Source organism: Lithobates pipiens, unplaced genomic scaffold (assembly GCF_037356315.1).
Source record: "Lithobates pipiens isolate NorthernLeopardFrog02 unplaced genomic scaffold, aLitPip1_a1.2 Scaffold_23, whole genome shotgun sequence".
Classification (NCBI taxonomy): Eukaryota; Metazoa; Chordata; class Amphibia; order Anura; family Ranidae; genus Lithobates; species Lithobates pipiens.
This window is the reverse complement of record NW_027507785.1, coordinates 166,572,628-166,599,146: the sequence shown is the minus strand read 5'-3', so window position 1 is coordinate 166,599,146 and position 26,519 is coordinate 166,572,628. Positions and strand designations below refer to the sequence as shown.

Sequence of the window (26,519 nt, the reverse complement as noted above, 5' to 3'; positions counted from 1 at the left end):
TTTTTTTATTGATTGGAAAAATGGGTAACTGAGTTACAATAAGGGGGTACACTTATTTTCCCACACTAGGATTATAAATAAAATCAAACATACATATAATGCAGTTACCTAGTGATAGGCACATATAACCTCGTTTTTTTTAGAACTTAAAACAAACAAAACTAAGTTTAAGCTAACATAAGATAAAATAAATGAAGCTAACATAAAATAAAATAAAATAAAATAGAATATTATAAGGCATAAGCTCCTTCCTCCAGGCTTGTCTATGTGTCAAAAAAATGCAACGATCCATTGGCGATTACCTTCAATTTTGCTGGGTATAACATAAAATACTGAACATTCACTGCCCTCAGACGTTTCCTGATATCCAGGAATTTTGCCCTTTGCCTTTGTACTTCTGCCGAGAAATCAGGGAACAGTGATATTTTTGCATTATCCACGTTGCGAGAAGGAGCAACCCTGGCTTTGGACAGTATGGTGTCCCTGTCTCTGTAATTGATCAGACAGAACAGGAAGGGTCTTGGGCGTGCGCCTTGTGGTGGCGGGCGTGTTGGGACCCTGTGGGCTCTCTCAACTGTGAACATGTGTGAAAATTCATGTCAGCTAACCATGCTTCGATAAACGCCACAGCGTTCTTGCCTTCTGCCCTTTCCGGGATGCCCTCCACGCATACGTTGTTTCTGTGGAGGCAGTTCTTCATGTCCTCTAGTCTAGATGCATTGGAGGCCACCATGGAGTGAGTGTATTTAACATCCCTCTGCAATGGCTGCCATTCATCCTCCAGTGTGCTAATGTACCCCTCCACTGCAGATGTGTGTTCAGCAGCTTTTGCATATCCTGACGTACAAATGATATTTCCATTTTCATGCTTTTTACCTCCCCCCACTAGGTTAGTAATAGAGGAATTGCAGGTAGTGACTGCAGCCAGTACATCCCTGATTGTTGGCTCAGTGTTATCATCATTGTTCTGCATGCTGGACGCCGCCAGATTGGCTGATTGTGTGGGGCTGTGAGACAGGGAGGACAGAGCAGGTGGATGAGCCAGGATCGGAGGGAAGTCATCCAGATCCCTGTTGTCCTCCTCCAGATCATATCCACTAGGCCCTGGGGTGGATGGAGTGTCTTTCCCCCTATTACCAAAGAAGCGCTGGGCTGCTTCCTTGGCAGAGTGGGGTGGGAGGTCACCATCTTGGGCCGGGATATCCAGCGGGATTCGGAGCCCTGTCCACGTCTGGACATTGTGAAACACACAAATACTGGCCTTATACTCAGGGGATTCCGGAGTTTAGTGGTGTCTGACCCAAGGCTGTAGGTCGCAGGATGACGGTGCTGTAGCTGAGATTCCTCAGGATGTTCGGTGGAGCTAACAGCAGTACGTCCTCTTACATGCCTCGCTCGGCCATGCCCCCTGATTGCCACTTTAAGCTGCTAGCAGGCTATAGCACTTCTTGAAGCTTGTTGAATGCCTGCTGAAGCCTGCTAACAGCTTGCTTTGAGTGGCAATCAACACTCCCATTAGCATCTGTGTTCAACATTTACAAACTGAAGTTGAATGGTACTTTAAAAGCTGCAAGAAAGCTTGCTAAAAGCTCTGCAAATGCTTTGTCAAAGCTTGATGTTCACACTTCTCTTATACAAGCTGAAAACACCACCATTAAATTAAAGCAATCCTAACCCTCTGACATGCCACATTTGGCATGTCATTTTTTAGGGTCGGAGGAGCAGGTACCCAGCTCCCACTTCCACCTGGGCTACCACCCACCCAGCCTATAGCAGAACGACGGCCGGGAAGTGGTTCAGTTATCCTGACTGGGCATCATATGATGTCCAACAGGATCAGCCGCACGCAGCATGGGGATCGGTTGCGTGGTGTGTCAGTCTAACACATTGCATCACCGATCTCGGTAAAGAGCCTCTGGTCCAGAGGCTCGCAACGGCGAGGGATCAGTGTATAACATGCACCCACGATTTCCCCTGATTTTAAGGGGAAAAAAAGTGTGTGTTATACGCCGATAAATACGGTAACCGTGTCCCTCGCATTGTTGTTCAGCAAATGCAAAAATCATTTCTACAATTTGTGTCAGTGGGCAGGGCCTACACTGTTCTTTTCGCGTGTACATGGTCATCAAAGCCTGGGACCAGGCGGGGCCTCGTTCATGTAAAAATCAAACACTATGGCGGTACCCCAGCTTAGAGATGAGCTGTTCACTGTGTGCAGCAGCGGTTAAATGTACAGAGTTCCCATGTGTAGTGTATTGTCCCATATCACTACACACCTTGCTGACAAGTATTTTCATTTAGGAGGGACACCGCAGAATCTTTGCCCACTCCAGCAGTCCAACTTACAGGCATAAAAATAGTTTACAACACTTGAAAAATGTTGAGTGACACCTTGAAGGAATTGAGAAGAAAAAAATGTGCTGTGCTATGTGGATTGCTTGATGCCCACCTTGAAGGGCTCAAGAACCAGCTGAGATTCAAAGTGTCTATGGCTGGCTTTAGTCATAACAGGCTAACTTAGGGCAAGATAACTCATCCTACCTGTAACAAGTTGGTTGGGTATAGGGGCAATAAAGAGTTTCCCATTCCTAATCCCATAAATAACTGCCATTCCTTACTCTTTTACATATTTTTGGAGGAGCTGAGGGGGATAAGATCATAACCACTGTCAGGCCTGTAGTCTGACTGAAGCCATGTGCAGAATTCCCCAACAAAATTAAAGCACACATAAAACAGTTTAAAAAGGTATCAACTTAAAAAAAATAGATCTAAAAATATAACTGACCTAAAGCTGTTATGATTTAATTTTGGGAATTGGTGAACACAGAGTATAAATTATACTAAAAATTACCCTAATCATTTGCTTTTATAACACACAAGAAACTGGCATAATTACCGTATTTATCGGCGTATAACACGCGCCGGCGTATAACACGCACCCCAAGTTTAGGAGGAAAGTTTAAGGAAAAAAACTTTTAGGAGGCAAGTTTAAGGAAAAAACCTTACATTTTAAATGCCCATCAATGTAGCCTTCCACTGTCCCCCTGCAGCCCTACATTGTTCTCCTGCAGCCTTCCACTGTCCCCCTGCAGCCCTACACTGTTCTCCTGCAGCCCTACACTGTCCCCCTGCAGCCTTCCACTGTCCCCCTGCAGCCCTACACTGTTCTCCTGCAACTCTACACTGTTCTCCTGCAGCCCTACACTGTCCCCTTGCAGCCTTCCACAAAATTGCAGTATGGTTAGTTTTAAATTTACCGCCACCGCCATCTTCGTCTCCTCCCGCCGTGATCTTCGGCTCCTCCCGCCGCTGCCGTCGAGATCTTCGGCTCCTCCCGCCGCTGCTGCCGAGATCATAGGCTCCTCCCGCTGCCGCCGTCGAGATCTTCGGCTCCTCCCGCCGCCGACATAGACCGAGCCGAGCCGAGGGTACTCGGCTACTCGGCTCTGCTCGCAGTAACGCCCCCGTCCCGCCCCTTGTCCTGGCTCCTGTGATGGACACAACACCGGGCCAATGGCAGGGCGTAAAGGCTAGGAGGCGGGACTGGGCGTGACTGAGAGCGGAGCCAAGTACACAGTACACTCAGCTCAGCTCGGTAAATGTCGGCAGCGCTCCACAGAGCGCAGATCGGCGGGGGGATCGGCGTATAACACGCACCCATGATTTTCCCCGATTTTAAGGGGAAAAAAGTGCGTGTTATACGCCGATAAATACGGTAGCTTAGTTTACTACTTTGGCTGATGAAGAGCTCTTCCTGGATTCTCACAGTTCTCTTCATATATTTAGGGCTAATATACTGTAAACTGTGATCCAAGTCTTTCTTCTGCAGTTTGTTTCCTTTTCTTTCTTGTTTTGATCTTTTTTTTTAATTATCATTCCGATTTCATTTTTAGAGAATAATATCAAATATAATTTTATTTTTTAGGCACATGTTGCCATTCAGAATCTTTAGATACTTCACCACATCCTCAATCAGATACTCTAGATGGCACTGTAACAATGGAAAATGGATTTTACGTCACAAGTCACTTTGATGATTTCCATGCTTTGAAGAAGCATCTGTTGGAGAGCAAATCATTGGTTGAAGAAATGGAGAAATATTTACAGTCATCCCTTCAAATATTTAGAACAGAAGCCCATGGAAAAAAGGTATTATTATTTTTCTCAATATTATCCCACAGAGGCCATATATCAATTCACTAATAGCAAATATAGGCAGGACTTTTTTTCTCAGAAAATAGGCGCAGGAACTGAACCACGACCCCCCCCCACACACACACACATATACACCCTCCAAACTTCAAAAAATAGGGGGAGTGCAGAGTTTAGGGGTGTGCTGCATTCAGAGTTCAGGTGTGCTCTACACACAGAGTGCAGAGTTCAGCCTTCTTCCACAGCTGCATACGTCTTCATCCTCCATCCGCATCTCACTTTCACCGTTCTTTAGCTCTGACCTCTGCGTGCAATCCTGCTCCACTACCCCCATCTCCACCATCCCCCCCCCTTAAAAGATCCACCATCTTCCACATGTCTTACTTTTGTTGCTGTATTAATCTGAAGCTTCCAGCTGGCTATAGTACCTCACCACACACTGTAGCTGGCTCCTCCTCTTTCACTTGCAGGTAGATCCTTCAATGAGGGTGTCGGCATCCACACTCCACCCTAGGCACCTGCATCTTCCATCTGACCAGACCTGTGGGAACCATTGGGAGACAAGCTGTCACTTGTAAACACAGAAACCAGACTTCTGTGTCTACAAGTAATAGTGGTAAGCAGGAAGCAGAAGGCCTGAGCCAGAGGTGGTGGAACTGAGTTCCATCAAGTTCCAGCTGAAAAAAAAAACTGAATATAGATGATATAAGACTTAAAACTAAACACAGAAATAGGAAAAAGTCTAATTACACATCAAAATATTAAATATGTCCAGGACCCCAGAGAGATTATTATATAGCCGTAGTCATATATCCTTAGGGCTGAATTAAAGGGGCAGTTGCTGGAGCCTCTGCCATAATCAGACTGAGCTTAGAAGCCTTTGCCTCCTGGGTCAAATTCCACTTTAATTGGTAGATTTGTACCCTCACAACAATCATTGGCTCTCACATGTCAACCGGCTTGGAAATGCTCACAAAACACTTTTTTTCTCATTCTGACAGACTGTGTTTGGTAGTAACTCTTTTCTCTGAGCCACCTAAGATGCTGGACAGATCTCTACCTGATTGCTTAGACAACCTTGCCTTATGAGGCGATTCAGTTCGCATTGCGCGCTATACAAGTATTTCATTCATTCATATGAATCTTGAACTTTTTGCTCCTTCCAAGATCTTCCTGATTTAAGCTATGTCTGTGCACTTCCTGTTTGTCAGAATATTGTGCTGTCCCAAGCCAATATCTTGCTTTTGTAACTCTTGCTGCCGTCCATATTTTCGCTATCACCTTTTACCGACCTGTGACTTGTTGTTCGGCTATGCTTCTGCTTGATCCCAACCTACAAGCACTTGTTACCAACCTTTGACTTGTTTACTGACTACACTTCTGCTTGATCCCTGTCTGCTATATTTGCTACTGGACTCTGGCTTTCTCACCTCCTGGTGGGGTGATCCCGAGGTCAGCAACCTGGTACTAACGCACAACCAAACCTACCGCCACCATCAGGAGCTCTGGTGAACACGGGTTAGGACCTCAGGTGAGCCCCAGGGTGATCTGCTTGTTCACTTATCCAGCTGGACGATGGGAGCCTCTTCACTGCTATAGCTACTATTCTCTGAGCCTAATCCCTGCCTGTGACACAATCACAGACACAGGAGTGAGCAAGTGATCTTGCTCTGACAGGAACAGTTGGGCATAGGACAGGAGGGTGGTATGATTATCTGGCATCCAGCATAGCAATATACTGTTCCAGCAGTTTCTGTCAGAGTTAGAAGAGAACAGCATAAAGCTGAAGATGAGCTGAACTTCATTATAAAAAGGCTTCTCTACAACACAATTAGGAGTATACCCCTATGTATAAGTACCAAGTTTACCAGTCTCACAAATATAGGTGTCACATACCTGGTCTGAGGCTGAGAGGGCTTCCCTTGTGGCTGAGTGCACGGCACCCCTGAAGGTGTTGACAGGGAGTAATAAACAGTAATTCACCCACACTATATATGGTAATTAGTGAAAAATGTGCTGCTGCTGTTCATGACATAAGTCAAAAATGTGAAAGAAAATGGGAATACCACAGTGCAAACAAGCTTAATTGGGTAATAGTAAAGTGCTAGTGTGAATATAGATGTGCAAAAAACACAATAAATTTGTGAAACTTCATAGACAAGCATGTAGCCAGTGAAAATTCAAAATGTGCAAAAATGCTTATATACAACTCCAATTACGAAATTGCTTTACCAAGTTCTAGGCTTGAACTAAATGTGCCAAAAAAACAATAACAAAATTAGATTCATAAACAAGCATGTAGCCAGTGAAAGGTCAAATAAATGTGCAAAAAAACATATATTCAATTCCAATTGCAAAATTTATTTTGCAAGTGATGTGCTTAACCACTTAAGGACCGCCGCATGTAAATATACGTCGGCACAATGGCACGGACAGGCACAAGCACGTACCCGATTGGACCCCCTCCCGCTGGCTGTGACGGTCCGTTTCGCTTCAGGAGCGATCCGGGATGAGGGGATGGACGTTGGTTTCTGGCCATCCCCTCGCGATCGCTCCTGGCGAATGAGAAGCTTCCCCTGCCTGTGTAGTGTAAACACAGGCAGGAGGAAGTGATGTCACTCTCCTCGAGGCGGTCTTTTTGACCGGCTGGCGAGGAGAGAAGACGTCATAGTAAGTGCACCAACACTACACTGACACATAGGTACACATAGGCACACTTTTACCCCCAGTCACCCCCCGATCACCCACCCCCCCAGGCACAGTGTCACTGATTGCAGTGATCATTTATTTACTGATCACTGCATTTAGTGTCAGTTGTGACTGTAAAAAGTGTCAGGGCAGTTAGTGTTAGGTCCAGGGTAGCCCCCTACCCCCCTAATAAAGGATTAACCCCTTGATTGCCCTCCCAGGTAACCCTTTCACCCCCTTTTGCCAGTGTCACTAAGCAATCGTTTTCTTGATCGCTGCATTAGTATCACTGGTGCCGCTAGGTAGCTAGTTATTTTTTAGATTCGCCGCCAGGTTTTTATAGCGTTAGGTAACCCCATATACTACCTAATAAAGGTTTTAACCCCCTGATTGCCCCTAGAGTTAACCTTTTCACCAGTGATCACCGTATAAGTGTCACTGGTGACGCTGGTTAGCCAGTTAGTTATTTAGTTATTTAGGTTCCCCCTGTCAGGTTTTTATATAGCCTCAGGGACCCCCATATACTACCTAATAAAGGTTTTAACCCCCTGATTGCCCCCAGGTAACCCTTTCACCCCCTTTTGCCAGTGTCACTAAGCAATCGTTTTTCTGATCGCTGCATTAGTGTCACTGGTGCCGCTAGGTAGCTAGTTATTTTTTAGGTTCACTGCCAGGTTTTTATAGTGTTAGGTACCCCCATATACTACCTAATAAAGGTTTTAACCCCCTGATTGCCCCTAGAGTTAACCCTTTCACCAGCAATCACCGTATAAGTGTCACTGGTGATGCTGGTTAGCCAGTTAGTTATTTAGGTTCCCGTCAGGTTTTTATATAGCGTCAGGGACCCCCATATACTACCTAATAAAGGTTTTAACCCCCTGATTGCTCCTAGTTAACCCTTTCACCAGTGATCACCGTATAAGTGTTACAGGTGACGCTGGTTAGTTAGTTTGCTTTTTATAGCATCAGGGCACCCACCATTTATTACCCAATAAAAGCATACACCTCCCGTAGTGGTATAGTATCTGAACAGATCAATATCTGATCTGATCAGATCTATACTAGCGTCCCCAGAAGTTTAGGGTTCCAAAAAAACGCATTGTTAGCGGGATCAGCCCAGATACCTGCTAGCATACTAGCGTCCCCAGCAGTTTAGGGTTCCAAAAAAACGCATTGTTAGCGGGATCAGCCCAGATACCTGCTAGCACCTGGGTTTTGCCCCTGTCACTTACAAAACACTAAACACATAACTGCAGCATTCGCAGAGTCAGGCCTGATCCCTGCGATCGCTAACAGTTTTTTTGGTAGCATTTTATATTTAAATCCTGAAGGCGGTGCTTGGTTTTCGGGCTTCCGTACACGGCTAGGCTCCCAAAAAGTCCCCCACATGTGGTATCCCTGTACTCAGGAGAAGCAGCAGAATGTATTTTGGGGTATAATTTCACATATGTCCATGGCATGTGTGAGCAATATATCATTTAGTGACAACTTTGTGCAAAAAAAAAAAGTTTGTAATATTCCCGCAACTTGTGGTAAAATATAAAATATTCCATGGACTCAACATGCCTCTCAGTAAATAGCTTGGGGTGTCTACTTTCTAAAATGGGGTCATTTGGGGGGGTTTTGTGTTATTTTGGCATTTTATGGCCTTCGAAACTGTGATAGGTAGTGAGGAGTGAAATCAAAAATTTGCACCCTTAGAAATCCTGAAGTCAGTGATTGGTTTTCGGGGTGCCGTACACGGCTAGACTCCCAAAAAGTCCCACACATGTGGTATCCCCGTACTCAGGAGAAGCAGCAGAATATATTTTGGGGTGCAATTCCACATATAACTATGGCATGTGTGAGCAATATATCATTTAGTGACAACTTTTTGTAAACTTTTTTTTTATGTCATTATTCAATCACTTGGAACAAAAAAAAAACATTCAATGGGCTCAACATGCCTCTCAACAATTTCCTTGGGGTATCTACTTTCCAAAATGGGGTCATTTGGGGGGGGTTTTGTACTGCCCTGCCATTTTAGCACCTCGAGAAATTAGATAGGCAGTCATAAATTAAAAGCTGTGTAAATTCCAGAAAATGTACTCTAGTTTGTAGACGCTATAACTTTTGCGCAAACCAATAAATATACGCTTATTGACATTTTTTTTTACTAAAGACATGGGGCTGAATACATTTTGGCCTAAATGTATGACTAAAATTGAGTTTATTCGATTTTTCTTATAACAAAAAGTAGAAAATATCTTTTTTTTTTTAAATTTTAGTCTTTTTCCATTTATATCGTAAAAAATAAAAATCGCAGAGGCAATCAAATACCATCAAAAGAAAGCTCTATTTGTGGGAAGAAAAGGACGCAAATTTCGTTTGGGTACAACATTGCATGACCGCGCAATTACCAGTTAAAGCAGTGCAGTGAGAAATTGTAAAAAGACCTCTGGTCCTTAGGCTGACAATTGGTCCGGGGGTTAAGTGGTTAAAGTAAATGTGTAAAAAAACAAGTGAAAAATCATAAGCCAGCATGTAACCAGTGAAAGTTCAAATAAATGTGCAAAAATCTATATATAAAGTTCCAATTGCAAAATTTCTTTCCCAAGTGCTGCTGTGTTGTCAATTCATAAAGTGCTGAAATAATTGATATCCGCACAGGTGACAACTTGCTCCAAACCCCCCCTACATGGTTAGACTCACCAGATCCAATGGACCCCTCAAGAAATACTGCATTGTGGGTCAAACAGGCTTAGTCTGGTGAGCAGGGTGAGGAGACGCCAACTCCAGGATACAATCCTTCTGGCGGTTTCAAATTTGGACATAAGAGAAAAGAGCCCACGTAGAATAGATCGTCTTGTTTATTCAGTAGAAATCAAGCTTACAAAGTTCCATAGTAAGAAACGAGGATGTAGCATCAAAAGATCATCTGTTAGTTCCAGGAAACAGCAGGTTCTCTCACAACCTTATCTGCATTCCAACATAGGACATGATGTCACTGCGGTGCCAGAATCTGTCACGCATTGCATGCGCACTCACACATGAATCTTTGCGGGCGTTCGTGCCTGTATGCGCATGCATATTAGGATTGGCAAATTTCTATGTGCCAATGGTGAATTTTTATGTGGCAATCTACGATTCTGCTGGGCATTAGCTCACTCACAAAGAAGTCTAGGGACATGTACATTACTTGAACTCCCATGAACTTTCTTTAGGTCAGTACCCTTTCCACTTTATAAGGTATTGGACCTGTCTTCCCCTGTTTCGGCAGTCCAGGATGGCTTCTACCTCAAACTCTGTTTCCTCACCCACTGTGATGAGAGGTGGAGGTGGATCCTCTCTTCCTGCAAAAGGACCAGAAGTGGCTGGCTTGAGCAAAGAAACATGAAAGACTGGGTGAATCTTATAAGAACTAGGCAAGGACAGTTTAAGTCCACAGGGTTAAAGGGGTTGTAAAGGTTTGTGTCTTTTCACTTTAATGCATCCTATACATTAAGGTGAAAAAACACCTGTCAGTGACCGGCCCCCCAGCCTCTCCGTTTTACTTACCTGAACCCTCGAACTTGACTCGGCGGGGATGCATTCTCTCTCTGTCTGGGGTTCTCGGCTCTTGATTGGATAGATTGATAGCAGCGCAGCCATTGGCTCCTGCTGCTGTCAATCAAATCCAATGACGCAAGCGCCAGGGGGCGGGTCCTATGGCCACTATGGATGCCGAATGCTGGATTCAGGAGCACACCCGCAAGGTAACCCCCTCGGGGAAGCGCTTCTGTGGGGGTGTTATCTGATGTGGGGAGGAGCCATGAGAGCCACCGGGGGACCCCAAAAGAGCAGGTTCGGGGCCACTCTGTGCAAAACAAGCTGCACAGTGGAGGCAAGTATGATATGTTTGTTATTTATTTTTATTTTTTTTTACCTTTACAATCACTTTAACTTCTTTCTTTATCACAAAAGGGCCAATGAATCTTGGACCCAACTTTCACAAAGGGCAGGATAATTTAGGGTTTGCTGTGGAGAGTCACACTTTGTCACCAACCTTTAGCACTGCATTCTTTTTCTTCTTCTTATCGTAATATATTTCTTGTAATCTTCCTATGGCTTTTTCGTATTTTTTCTGAAGAAATTAGTAATTTTCCTGGATGGAAGTTAACCTGTTCTGTACTGCAGGTACTGCTGCTTCTGGTACAGTATTGGGCAGGAATGAAGGGTGGAATCTATAATTTGATTGGTGGTAGCATGTATAGAGTTGTTGTAAGCAAACTCAGCAAAGGGAAGCAAATCTACCCAGTTATCTTGAGAGAATTTAGAAAAGCAACATGGGTTCTGCTCCAACATTTGATTTGTTCTCTCTGTTCGACCATTACTGGTAGGCTGATGACTTGCAGATTTCAATATTCAAGACTTTGCAGAGAGCCCTCCAGAACCTAGAGGTGAGTTGCACTCCTCTGTCAGAGACAATTCTGTTTGGCAGCCCGTGTAATCTTACAATCTATTTGATGAAGACATGTGCTATATCCATGGCAGAGGGAATACCCACCAGGGGCAGAAAGTGGGCCATTTTCAACAAGTGATTAACCACTACCAGGATAGTGAGGAAACCTTTGGAAGCGTGTAAATCCACTATACAGTTTTAGCATTTACAAGGGTGATCTGGGACTGGAAATGATCTTAACAGACCCCAAGCTTGCGTGCAACCTCCTTTATTTCGGGTGCAGGTTGTACAAGAACCCACATAGTCCTTGCAGTCTTGCCTCAGGTTGAGCCACCAGTAGGATCGTTGAATCAGCTCAGATGTCTTATGGACCCTGAAATGGCCAGCAATTTGGTGATCATGAAAGGTCTTGAGGACCTGGAGTGTGGCTCCCTTGGGTACAATATCTTGTCTTCGTGCCACAGTCCTTCCTGTTTTCTGAGTGTAGAGATTTCAGACTGGAAAACTCTAGAAATATGTGTGAAAGAGCATCCGCCTTACCATTTTTGAACCCTGGGAGATAAGTGAGATGAAAGTTGAATCTCAAAAAGAACAAAGCCCCCCTGGCTTGCCATGGCCTTAGATGTTTGGCGGATCTGAGATACTCCAGGTTTTTATGATCTGTGAATATCATGATGGGGTGAGCTGTGCCTTTTAGTAGATATATTCACATTTCTAGGGCAACTTTTATAGCTAGCTGTTTCCGATGCCCTACATCATAATTTCTTTCCGGCTGGCTCGGTTTTTGAGAGAAAAAAGCTACTGGATGCAGTAATACTTTAGGATCTTGACTCTGGGACAGGACAGCCTCTCTGGTGAATTCTGATGCATTGACCTCCAAGACATAGAGCAGAGCTGGATCTGGGTGAACATAGGCTGAGGTGAATAAAGCCTTTAGTTTATCAAAAGCAGCTTGGGCTTCCTTGGACCACTGGAAACAGGTATGTTGGTGAGTCTGCTGAGTGATCGGGGTAATAATGCTAGAAAAGTCTTTACTGAAACTTCAATAGAAGTTAGCAAACCCCACAAACCTTTGGATGCCCTTATTAGTGAGGGCTGGCCACTCCAGGATGGCAGATACCATCTGGGGGTCCATGGCCACCCATTTGTGGAAATGATTAGGCCCAAGAATTGTATGGGCGTTTTTTCAAATTCACAATTCTCAGATTTTGCATAGAGTTTGTGTACCCTTGGTGTGGATAGTAGCTTTTTAACGTGGGCTCTGTGCAGCTCCAAGATGGCAGAGAAGATGAGGATATCATCCAAGTAAACAATCAAGAAGTTATCCAGGAACGGGAGGGGGAGGATAACGTTTTTTGATGGTGATCTTGTTGAGTTCTCTGTAGTCTACACAGGGTCTGAGGGTATGGTATTTTTTCTCCACAAAGAAGATCCTGGCACCAACTGGGGAAGATGAAGGATGAATGAACACATTTTCTAAGTTATCATCAATATATTGGTGTAAAGCCTCAAGCTTAGTCTCTGAAAGCGGGAATATTTGTCCCAAATAAATCTCTTCACCAGACAACAACTCATTTGGACAATCATAGGGATGATGTGGTGTTGCCGTTCTTTTTATTGAAGATGTCCAGGAAGTCTTAGTAGACTGTGGGGACATCTTGACTGGTGTTGGAAACTGGCTGGACAGTAAGGCAACTGGTAGATGACACGGATTTAGGCAAAAAACAATGCTGAAGGCAACCAAGCCAATTTGCATAGGCTCTTCCTGAGGAGCAACTGAAGTGGCAGGCATAGGTGCAGGAGCAGATGGGACCTTGGGCAGCATCCAAGAAGGCCAATAGGATTGTGCACGTTATGACCGTCGCTCCTGCAGGCATCTGTCAAGTTAGATGACTAGCTGAAGTGTGGCGGGGGACACATCCTTGAATGCTTCAGACATTCCAAGATGGTACTGATATTTGAGAGCAGCATCATTCCATCCTGTATCTGCAGACCATTTACAAAAGTCCACTGTGTAGTCTTCTGTAGGGCGCCTCCCTTGCTGCAAGGTATGGAGAGTAGCTTCAACAGTGGCCCTGCATTGTGGGTCATCATTTAGTTGGGCCACAGCCTCAAATAATTCATCCACTGAGTTGATGAGAGGACTATTCTGCTCCAGTAGGTGGTGAGCCCAAGACTGGGGTTCAACGGAGAGCAGAGAGATAATGAACCCCACTTTAACAGTCTCTAGGGAGAAAGTTCTTAGCTGAAGGGCTAGGTATAGCAAGCATGCATTCTTGAACGCTCTGAGCTTCCTTCAGTCACCCGAGAAACGTTCTGGAGTGGGTACCCTTGGTTTAGGAGGTGGAACCACCACAGTAGGAGCAGGGGATGAGCGTTCTTGGACAGGCGAGGCGGACATAGTGACTGCAGCAGGTGGATGAGGAGTCGCTGTCACAGAGGACACTGTCAGGTTCTGTAGGCAACCCTCCAACTGAAAGTATCCATCCTGTAGGCTCATCACTGCTTGAGTAAGGTCTGAAACTTGCTGGCACAAAGCCTCTAGCTTGGAAGCACCTCTGTCAGCCTCTGACATACTGGCTGGAGGATATTGTCACATACCTGGTCAGAGGCTGAGGTGCTGAGAGGGCTTCCTTTGTGACTGAGTGCGGGACACCCCTGGAGGTGGTGACAGGGAGTACTATGCTCAAAGAAGCAGGGATTGCCAGCTGCAAAAGGCTGAGTGATGAGATGTCTGCTGGATGGCGGCTGGACAGGAAGGATGCATTGCTGGGCAAGGGTCCCTCAGATGTACCAGGTGAGACTTGTTGGAAGGGAGAGCAAGGAGCAGGGTCAGGAGTCAGGCCAGTAGTCATACACAGAGTATAAGCTAGAGGTAAGTCAGCAAGTAAGGTCAGGAGTAAGCCGGGGTCCAACACTGATAATCAGGCAACAGAGGAGTCCAGAAGAGCAAGGCAGAGGTCATACACGGGTATCACAGACAGGAGCGAAGTCAATGGAACAAGCCGAGGGTCAAAGACGGGAATGTAGACAAGACAGGCCAAAGGCAAGCTGGGTCGGTAACAGGAAATCCAATAGTATCAAGAACAGGAGCACAGGAACACATGGAGGAGCTGAAGTGGCTGATGCTACTAGCTTTAAATAGGCCTCTGAGCATCAGAATCTGTCACATCAATCTTTGTGGCCATTCATGCCCATGTGCGCTGAAGTAGAATAGTAAAGTATCGAACCAGGCAGAACTTCAGCAAGGCAGGTTTATTAACAGCTGATAACATACAGGTTTATGTTCAAAGTATTACAAGATACAGGTTTAATCTATACAGTTTCTTACAATGCAAACATATTAGATATAGGTATTTCCTAACCAAATTGAAATAATTGTGAGTTGTTCTCACCTTGAACCAGAATGGGTCTTTTCTGCCAATTCTTGGGAACCCATCACCTGATAGGGTCCAGTCGATCGACCAGTGGTCCAGTCCCCTCACAGAGTTCTGGGTTCCAGCTCGAACAAGTTTGTGAGGAAAATTCACCTGAGACCACACTCTGGAGCAAGTTAAGAAGTCTTCTCTGACTCGTACGAGGAGACAAGTTTCGGACAGATATTTGCCTATTGGTTCTGACCGTCTGCCACCCTTGCAATAGGGCTGCATAGACAAACAGTCGGTCTGATAGATGCATATCTGACTTGTCTGACTAACAATTGTAGAGCTTGCATTTATATACCTTTTACAAGCCTATCTGAGGCATCTGTCCTAAATATGATTGGTCGCTAAGATCTACGTCAATGTAACCAACCATAAATCTGACACCTGTTCTACAACCAGATAAACTTAATTACTCCCAGAATTCCTATATGTTTCATTAAAAATTATATATAACTGCTTTTGTCCAATTAAAGACACCTGTGTACAGACCGTCTGCCACCCAGCTGTGTTAAATCCAATCCTCCTCATCTTGATAAGGTTTAACTATATTCAAGAATAACAGTTTTACGACTCTGGAAGAATGAACTTTCAATAACCCCACCAGATGTGTTACGTCGTTTTTCACTATACAATCCTGTGTGTATGTATACATAAAGTACTGTATTACTTACTATATATATATATATATATATATGCACATACACACCCACATATATATATATATACATATATATATATATATATATATATATATATATATACGCGTGTACTTTTTTATAGAATGTATTTTAGCAGTTTTAGTGAGGGCTTAAGCAGTCGTTTGTTAGACCCTGTCAAACTTAATTTAATGTTCTGTACATAACTTTCCTGTATTCCACCTAATTATTTTAACCCCCTGTTTTTCTTATCTTTGATGCTGCTTATCTTATCCCTTATAATTTATGTGCTGTCAAATGTTTTCTTTTCTAATTGGCGCTTACTTAAAAACTAAAACAATGAACTTTCACCCAGTAAACTATCTTATAGAAAGTATGAGAAAGAAGCAGAGAGGTCATCTAAAGTTCAACATTTACAGCCCGTTCACACCTGAACGTTTTGTAGCCCTACGCCTGAAGCTACAAAACGCTGGAGGGGAAAAAATCCATTATTCTCAATGGAGATGGTTCACATCTCCACTCCATGTCGCCTGAAGCCCTACGCCTGAAGCTCAAACAAGTTCCGGACCCTTTTTTGTCGCGCGAATTGGGCTGATTTGGGCGTTTTCATTCCCATAGAAGTTAATGGAAACGCTCGATTCGAGCGTTTAGCGCGACAACGAGCGTTTCTACGGGCGTTTTGACGCTGTATCTGCTCAAGAAAAAATAAGCAGATGAAAAATATTTTTCCTATTGGCTGAAAAAAAACGCCGAAGTTAAAAAACCGCTCGTTGTCGCGCGTTGTAGTGTGACAAAACGCTCGTTGTCGCGCGTTGTAGTGTGACAAAACGCTCGTTGTCGCGCGTTGTAGTGTGACAAAACGCTCGTTGTCGCACGTTGTAGTGTGACAAAACGCTCGTTGTCGCGCGTCAAAACGCCGGTAAAAACGTTCAAACACGCTACGCTCAGGTGTGAATGCAGCCTTAAAATCTTTCTAAAGCTAAGGAAAACACAGTATACATTATTAAAGAATAATAATTGTTGCTTTACATATTGAATAATAGTATTGATATGACCACTACTATATAATAATAACAATAATAATAATAATATAAATAATATGAATAACATAAAATATATATAGGTTAATATGACATTCTACTACATTTCCCCCCTGTTGAGGCATAAGCCTCACAGAAATTACAGTACAGATCCCCTACCATGCCCATCAGAGACCCCATGCACCCAACACTTATCATATAAATTGTCCAAAAAAATTAAAATAAATTAAATTGTCCAAACAATTAATTAAATTGTCCAAAAGTAAAAATAAACCAGTCCAATCAAAAACACACTGCATCTTCTTCTGTAGCTGCAAAGTCCTTCTCCATATGTGGCACGGAAGACATAGTTGTCAGTCTCAGTGGCATTGTGATAATCCTTGCCACAAACTTCTTGCAGCAGGTAACAGTTACTCAGCAACATCACATCAAGGATACCAGGGAAGAGGAACAATCCGTTTAGCTAGTGAATGAAAGCCAAATAAGTGGTTCCAGGGACCATTCAGCAGACTCAGTCCCATAAGGCTCTTTTCCTGCATGGGTCTTTTTAGCTTTCAGGCACATCAAGCCAACTGCTTGATGTGCCTGAAGAGATATCCCTCTTCATCATCATTTGCTGGTTCAGTATCATAGCACAAGCTGCATTGGATGCTGTAAGACACAAGTTCAGTGCATACCTGTTCTGCAAAGGTACAAGTCTCAGATGTTTCAGTTCTTCCTTTATTGCATGAAATCCATCCTTTGTGGCCATTAACATTTGTAACAAGTTGCATCATGTCTTCTGCGATCATCCGATGTTTGTCTGGATATAAAATACACTTCAAAATTATAGTTATAAAAAATAAAAGTCAGTGTCACGATACAATAGGTCTCTGGCGAGCATTACAAGACAATCTACAAAGCAATGGCTCCTACACTATCATTTTATCCAATAACTTAATTTAGTGTGTTCCTTCTTCTACAACATCCACTAAAGAAATAAACATGTATCTATATAGTTTTATCAAAATACAATATTTAGAATATTCCTCAATATTATTAGTACATGTTTTCAGTGTGAAGTATTTAATATAGATTATTCTTTTACATTTTATTTCCTAGTTTCCAGCCAATACTATTTCCCATACAATAAATTTAAAATCCTTATAATTTCTTAACCTTGACTCCACCTATCAGTCACTATTACCCTGGCGATGTCATAGGTCAGTGTAGTCTGTCCAGATATTTCATTAGTTTTAATCCTATAGTCTTCCCACAAATTTTGAAGCATCATATAAAATAAATCTGTAGACACACATACATCTTGCTTCTTGTATAAGTAACATATAAGTGAGAGTTCTTGCAAATGTTAAGATATAAATACCATAACGTATCTCATAAAGCATCAATACCATACATTCTTAGCGAAATGTCATACTCATTACATTACACTTCCCCACTTTTTTTTTTTATTTCAAGAAATGATAAAACTATGTGTTATAATGATTGAACATTTTCTCAAAGTGGAACTCTACTCATAAAAATGTTCATTTAACAAGAAAAATGTATTCCACATTAATAATTATGCTACCAGTTTACTGAAGCCCAGAACCTTTGAGCAGCAGTACAATTTCAGGCAGACTGGCCAGTAGATTTTAATCGGTGCAAAAAATAGAGCACAACTGAGCATGTGCAGAGCAGGGTGGAACACTGGATTTTAAACAGTATAGACATTTATTTTTTACTGTGTTTCCTAGCTACACCTGCAAAAGGGGTCAGCCTCAAGTGAACCAGCAGGAATTAATTTTCTGACCAAAGTTGCACTTTAAGGTGATCCCAATAAAAATACTTATAACATATATAACAATCAAAACAATGGTAATTCTCTACATACAGGGTATCACATATAATTATTTAGAATTGTCCATTACTGAAATACTTCCAATGTCTTTGTCTGCAACAGTATCTTGTATGCATTCCACTCGCACGTATGTGAATAACACTCCTGCTAGTCTCACTCAGACTTTGACTACTATAGAAACCGAAAATGTCACTGGCACAAATGTGGATTTAGATGAACACTTGAATTGTGAATTCTTCCACTTCCTTTTATGATCTTTAATGTACTTGCAGTCATCAAGAGTTACTGACATACATTCTTTTAGTGGCTTTGATTGGAACAAGAAACAAAACTACACCAATTTAGTTAGTTCTTTTAAACACATGAACAGTTTATCCCCCACTGTACAACATTAAGTCTAAGCAACTATCATTTGCCTCTAGAACTCCTAACTTAGTGACAAATCTATCCAAAGTTTCATATGGCCCTGTAAATTGTATTTCATTTGGTCTACAACAGCCCATACACCCTGTCCACCAATGAATATGAGTGTGGACACAAGGTTCTATCGTCCATGCCAAGCATAGAGCAGAATGGAACTGATTTTTCATAAAAATGGGTACAATTATCTGATATCAGTGCTGTATACACCCCAATCCTGGGAAACACCTCTCAAATCAGACACTTAGCTGTTGTCTCGGACATTTGCATGACCATATGAAAAACTTTAATTTACTTCAAAAAGGAGCAGACATTTATTAAAGTATATTTATATCTACAGCTTTGTTTTTTTCATTGCAATCAAGTCTATATGCAGGCACAAAAAATAGACCTTGTAGAACTACATTTTATGAAACTACATTGTGATAACGTTCAGAATTAAAAATAAATCAAATAAAACTACACGGTCACTTGCACAGTCTGTTAAATCCAAAGAGGTTAAGAAAATGTGCATTACTATGTCTTGATTACTAAATATTGTAATCAGGTAGGACAAAATATGTTATAGCCAATACCAATAAGGGATCTTGCTCACCAGAGCTTACAAGCTAATATTAAAAATTTAAGACTCTAATTATCTTACTCACCCCCCTGTATGTGCTATATATAGCACATGTAATAAGACGGTAGCACTGTTGTTACCATGCATCACTCTTTGCTATTCTTTTAGAAAATAAGAAACAAATATAAATTTGGAGTTCCCTTGTACCAAATAAATAAATCCCACTGCTATCTTTGTGAATACTACTAAGTAAGCAAATATATAAAGATGACAGTATACATAATACTGTACAATAAGATAGGGGCATGACAAAATAAACAACAAAAGCTACAAGGGAGAATAAGCACCCTATTTACAAGAGTGATACACTAAAAATAAAATGCACCTTGCACAACTGCAGTCCATGATATAAAATACAGAATACCTATTATAATCTACAATTTATAGTCTAATAAATAGAGACCTATTCCTATGATAGACATTTCCCTTTTTAGAAGCATAAAAATAAAAATTAACTAATGAATAAGAACGTATTCTGAGATTTTTCTGGTCAGCTCATCCAGTTTCTGTCTAAATTAACCAGACATAACTTTCCCTAAACATGCCCCTTTAGAGAGATACAAAGTACGGAGATCAACTGTCACAAATGTGATTTAATGCTGTTATTGCACATACGTGCAGACAGCTATTTCTAAAATGGTGGCTTTACCTTCTAAAACTCCTAAACACACACTGAAAGAAATACAGTATCTCATCTAACATGTAAAACCTACAACTGTAAAATCTTTTTAAGCATGGCATTAATTATATTAGCAGCATTGGATTGAAGCAATGCTGGGACTTGTGGTTCTACAACAGATAGTACGCAGAGAGCAGCTACAACAATGAGATATATACATAAATTGTATCTAAGCACCCAATCAGGGGAGAGATCATTACAGTATCATCAAAATGTCTAATATTCTTGTCACACTGAACCCTCTGCCTATTGCAGTATTTAAGCAAGAAAAAGGGGCTAACTACTATAAAACAAAACAAACCATTTGTTTTCAGTTTAACTTTTCAGTTTAAAATATGGGGGACTTTGTGTCGTAAATTACTTAAAACAACTTTCTTTTTTCTACAGTTTAAATAACTTCTAACTCCCTCAGCCTATTCAAAAGAATATAAAAATGATTAATGAATCCTGCCTTCCGCGCACACACACACTCACTGCCAATAACATTTTGAACTTTGATGTTAAAGTCAATCAGTCACCATAGATGTATCAATCCCTAGCCTCTCCACAAAAAGTCACATACAATCATTCACATAGGGATTCTTTTTACACCTCATACAAAACACACACACACAGATATTTAACTCATATAAATATAAATCCTCCTATCAAATACTAATAACAAGTGTCACAAAATCAAAGATATGACACAGAAAGTTCTAATTTTATTTGCATGGCAGATACACACCATTTCCATATTCATCATACACTATGTAGAATTCAGCATCAGTTGCATACTTCTTACAATTCACTCATAGAACTAACACACAGGGTCCTTCCACATCAATGTCTTTACAACCACTACAGACTTATTCTAACCTCATTTGGGAGATGATCAGTCTCCCACCATTAATCACACATACAAAATTCCCTAACAGTCTACAAAGATTACAAATATTAACTTACATTTGTGAACATTCATTAACAAAATGTCATAACCTTCTGTTATCTATATAGTAATACACAGTCACTCCACCTAGCAAAGTATGCATACATATGAACACAAATTCCTAACTATATATAAATATACAAATATTCACAGAATGATTAAAACTTAGAGGTTAGTTAGGAATTACTTATGGACAGCAGTGCCCAGAGTAAAGCCTATAGGCACCGTACACGCATTCGTCTCCTTATCAAAAAGCTTGTCTCAAGATACGAAAAACCGCCAAGCCCTGCTTGCCACGGCGATCAGGAATGTCTCAACCTGATCTTAACTCAGTCAGTACACAGACCATTATAATATATACAGATAAACATATATACACCTATATTACAAAGATGATACATACCTTTTAACTTTGTTTGGAGCCCCAAAACCTTTAGCTTATTTACCTGTTAGGACTTACCTCTCCTGACATTTCTAAACTCATGAGTATTATTTTACACCACAACTTTATATTCAATGTTATACAAAACAAAACAAAGGTACCTTTTTCTACTAGTAGTTACATATTAGTACTCATCCTAAAAAATAATATTTAACAGGCTTTCCAGGGATCTGATAACCCAAAAGCCTCCTCCAGATTGATTACCAATCCAGGAAACCAGCATGCATGTAAACATAGGTTCTCCAGGGGTCCTTAAGTCCCCAAAACCTCATCCAGACAAGATTTTGTAGTCAAGGAAAACATGCATGTAAACATAGGTTCTCCAGGGGCCTTAAATCCCCAAAACCTCATCCAGACTCAATTTCGCAGTCTAGGATACCAACATACATGTAAACGTAGGTTCTCCAGGGGTCCTAAATCCCCAAAACCTCTTCCTGACTAATTTTTACAGTCAAGGTAAACAACATGCATGTAAATGTAGGTTCTTCAGGGGCCTTAGATCCCCAAAACCTCTTCCTGACTAATTTGCAGTCAAGGTAAACAACATACATGTAAACCTAGGTTCTCCAGGGGCCTTAAATCCCCAAAACCTCTTCCTGACTAATTTGCAGTCAAGGTAAACAACATGCATGTAAAAGTAGGTTCTCCAGGGGCCTTAAATCCCCAAAATCTCATCCTGACTAATTTTTGTAGTCCAGGGAACCAACATGCATGTAAAATGTAGGTTTACATAGAGGGTTCCTAACCCTCTACAGGGGTACCCCTTCGGAAAAGAAAGAATTGACAGAGAAAAATAAATAAATAAAAATTCTACCCAGGGTATCTAATCCTGCACAATGCATTTTAAGGCACCCACAGTTGAGAAAACCCAACCTACCATCACAAAGATCTGCCTAGTGGACAGCGATACCCCACAACAACCACCTGCCCCTCCTAGCGCTAGCAAAACACAACACAATACAGAACTAATAATAGGTGTCTGCTAACCTGATATTTTGCGCAGTATTTTGTTGAGCTCAGTGCCTAACCAGCATGGAGTTAGGCAAGATCAGAGTTGAGGTTATGCTGTCCCCGTATGGGCCACCAAATGAATTAGAATAGTAAAGTATCAAACCAGGCAGAACTTCAGCAATGCAGGTTTATTAACAGCTGATAACATACAGGTTTATGTTCAAAGTATTTGAAGATACAGGTCTAATTTATACAGTTTCTTACAATGCAAACATATTAGATATAGGTATTCTTATTTCCTAACCAAATTGAAACAATTGTGAATTGTTCTCACCTTGAACCAGAATGCGTCTTTTCTGCCAATTCTTGGGAACCTGTCACCTGATAGGGACCAGATCGATCAGTGGTCCAGTCCCCTCACAGAGTTCTGGGTTCCAGCTCGACCAAGTTCGTGAGGGAAATTCACCTGAGACCACACTCTGGAACAAGTTAAGAAGTCTTCTCTGATTCGTACAAGGAGACAAGTTTTGGACAGATATTTGCCTATTGGTTCTGACTGTCTGCCACCCTTGCAATAGGGCTGTATAGACAAACAGTCAGTCTGATAGACACCTATCTGACTTGTCTGACTAACAATTGTAGAGCTTGCATTTATATACCCTTTTACAAGCCTATCTCAGCCATCTGTCCTAAATATGATTGGTCGCTAAGATCTACATCAATGTAACCAACCATAAATCTGACACCTATTCTACAACCAGATAAACTTAATTACTCCCACAATTCCTATATGTTCATTAAAAATGATTTATAACTGCTTTTGTCCAATTAAAGACACCTGTGTACAGACCATCTGGCACCCAGCTGTGTTAAATCCAACCCTTCTCATCTTGATAAGGTTTAACTATATTCAAGAATAACACATTTATAACAGATTTACAACTCTGGAAGAATGAACTTTCAATAACCCCACCAGATGTGTTATGTTGTTTTTCACTATACAATCCTGTGTGTATGTATACATAAGGTACTGTATTACTTACAATATATGTATATATGCACATACACACAATATATATATATATTTACACAAGCCAATTACTTATTCAATATTATTATTATTATATATACATACACATGAGCGTAGTTCCTTATAGAATGTATTTTAACAGTTTTAATGAGGGCTCAAGCAGACCTTTGTTTGACCCTGTCAAACTTAATTTAATGTTCTGTATATAACTTTCCCATATTCCACCTAATTATTTTAACCACCTGTTTTTTTTATCTTTGATGGTGCTTATCTTATCTCTTATAATTTATGTGCTGTCAAATGTTTTCTTTTCTAATTAGCGCTTACTTAAAAACTAAAACAATGAACTTTCGCCCAGTAAACTATCTTATAGAAAGTATGAGAAAGAAGCAGAGAGGTCATCTAAAGTTCAACATTTAAACTGAAATCTTTCTAAATCTATGGAAAACACAGTATACGTTATTAAAGAATATTAATTGTTGCTTTACATATTGAATAATAATATTGATAAAACCACTACTATATAATATTAACAATGATAATATGAATAATAATATGAATAATATGAATAACATAAAATATATATTGGTTAATATGAAATTCTACTACAGCGCATACATATTAACATTGGCAGATTTGTACTAATGGACAATTTCTGTGTGCCATTGTATGATTCTGCATTAAGATATGTGCCAGTTATCCGGTGGGCTGTTCTCTGACAATAGGACTCATCAGCCAGGAGAGAGTTCGAAGACAGCAGCATCTCTCAGACAGCACAGCTCAGCAGCTCTCACTTGCTTTATTGATACTGTCTCTCTGAATATTTCTGCATCAGATGCTGTTGCTACAGGGTGGTGGTGGACATTGTAAGCCTTTGCAAAATAGGGTAACTAACTGGTTCATAAAACCCAAAAAACATAAGAAAATACCTCTGCTCTGAGACAAGAATAGACTTGAGAACCCAAGGATGAAAGGGAGAGTTTGGAAATTGATGCTGAGATTTGTAGAAATTTTCTTTTTAAATTTTGGTTTGGTGTTCCCTTTAATATTCATACCAGACCCAAAAGGCCTGGTATGGATTTTTGGGGGGACCCCCATGCTGATTTTTTCAATGACTTTTATCTGTATCACCGAGACCCAACAATTCATTATAGTCGTGAGTAGTTTTAAATTACTTTTTTTCCTTTAGAAGTGTCATTTTGTGCAGGGACTGTTCTAAACATGGGAAAAATGTGCCACTTTACAAGCATACTATAGACACCCCCAGGTACGAAACTTAAAGGAATATTTCACTTTTATTGTTTCACTTTAAGCATTATTAAAATCACCGCTCCCAAAAAAATTGCCATTTTTAAAACTTTTTTATTTTCTTACATCAGAGGACACAGAGCCATAGTAGTTACTATGTGGGTTATATATCAGACTGACAGGTGCTGAACACTGGCACGCCCCTAAGGCGTCTACTTCCCCCATATAACCCCTCCCATTACTGGGAGTCCTCAGTTTTTTCGGCATTGTCTAAGGTGTTGGGCACAAGTAAAGATGTGCTGTGCTGAGCTCCACGGGCAGTAATCCTTGATGAGAGCTAGCCATGCTGACCAAATCCATTCTGATGTCTTCTTCGTGGGCTAAATTAATGGTATGCAGGCCTCGGGATCCGAAGAAACTAGGTTTTGCTTGCAAATGCTTCTCTTTGAGAGCTGGGCCCTGGGATCCAGTACTTTTTGGTAGTAAGGCCATGAAGTTTTACTGGCAGGGTGCTGTCACAGGTCCAGGATTGTGGGTTAACCTGAGAGTTCCCCAGTTCCTGAAGGTTTCCTTTAAGGTCTCGGAGCCTACTGTGAAGGGTGAAGATTGGGTTTTTATCTCTTATAAAACCCTGCTGTCAGGATAAGGTAAGGGAGATTTTCTCAGGAATTTCTCCTTCTATGTATAGTGTTGTCATGTCTGTGTGTCACCACTGGGGGCTGCATTGAGCACTCACTATCCTGATGCTGGAAACAGCTGAAGCATTCACTCTCCTTCAGCCGGCACAGACCCTCTGGTAAGAAAAGGGGGGTCTGGTCTCTTCCTGCACCCCCAGATTGGTGTTATTTTATTTCTCTTCAGGGGACAGGCCGGAGCATCTGCCTTGTTTTTTTGAAGAACATTTTTTAAAAGAGGGCAGACCACGGCCGCTTGAAAAAAGTAGGATTTACGCCCCCCACCATGCTGCAATGGTTACACAACAAACTAAAAACCCTTCCCAAAAGAATGTCATCCTCCCCTGAGAGGGATACGGCTAGTCAGATTGAGCCATCAAGGGTAGAACACTTCAGTCCCTGTATATATCATACAAACTGTTTTTTTCTTCTACCATTTAAAAATTCGAAAGAAGATTTATGCTATGATGTCTCCCCATAGTAGGACTAAACATAGCCGATTCCCATCTAGTCTTCAGGGCCCTTTTGTTGAGGTGCAGGAGGCTGGGGATCAGGGAAATCTTCCTAAATATTGGAAGATACTTATTTTTCCTCTTCGGAGGATCCCAACAGGGAGGGAGTAGCCTCACAAGTCAGGTACTTGTCTCCCTTACTTAACCCTTTTGTTGCCTGCAGCACAGGCTCTTGAGGTATCTACCTCTAATAAGGTTCATTTGAGGGGGGCGTGGCTTGGACGCTGATGAAGATGGCCGCTTAACTCCTCCACTCCCGCTGACAGGGCTACTTACCTTAAAAATACAGAGGTATTATTAATTCTTTTTACACCCAAATTGACATGGGTACATCGTCTAGGAACTCCTCCACCTCAAGGTCTCGGTCTCCCCGAAATCTGAGCTGTTATTCCTCTCTTACAATCCCGGCTATGTTCCGGTCCAATACCACTGCTGTTGATTCATCTTCAACTGCGCAATCAAATTCCGGTATACCTATGGCTGATAATTCCCTATCACATAATAACATTATGCTTATGCAAAATCAACACCCCAGCATTTCGGATTTACATTTAGTTGCAGCAGATATTAAAACTACGTTAACGGCAGCTATATCTGATCTTCGCATTGATATCCAATCTATTGCTGGACGTGTTACTACAATAGAAAAAATACAAGATGAACATTCTATTACTATTAACTCTGCTCATCAATATATTGATACACACTCCCTTCAACTACGTGACCTCAATAGACACATTGAAGATCTCGACAATCGTGGCAGACGTCATAATTTACGCTTGAGAGGCCTTC

At 41.4% G+C, this 26,519-nt stretch overlaps 1 protein-coding gene across 6 annotated transcripts in view; it reads left to right on the top strand.

Annotated features, from left to right (window-relative positions):
- Positions 1-26,519, top strand: part of LOC143928001 (myomegalin-like) — a 426,442-nt gene that overhangs the window by 345,887 nt on the left and 54,036 nt on the right. For all 6 annotated transcript variants that reach the window (XM_077452562.1, XM_077452560.1, XM_077452558.1 and 3 more), the window contains one exon: positions 3,926-4,149. In XM_077452562.1, the coding sequence (XP_077308688.1) occupies positions 3,926-4,149 (224 nt within the window). The remainder of the gene's footprint in view (positions 1-3,925; positions 4,150-26,519) is intronic.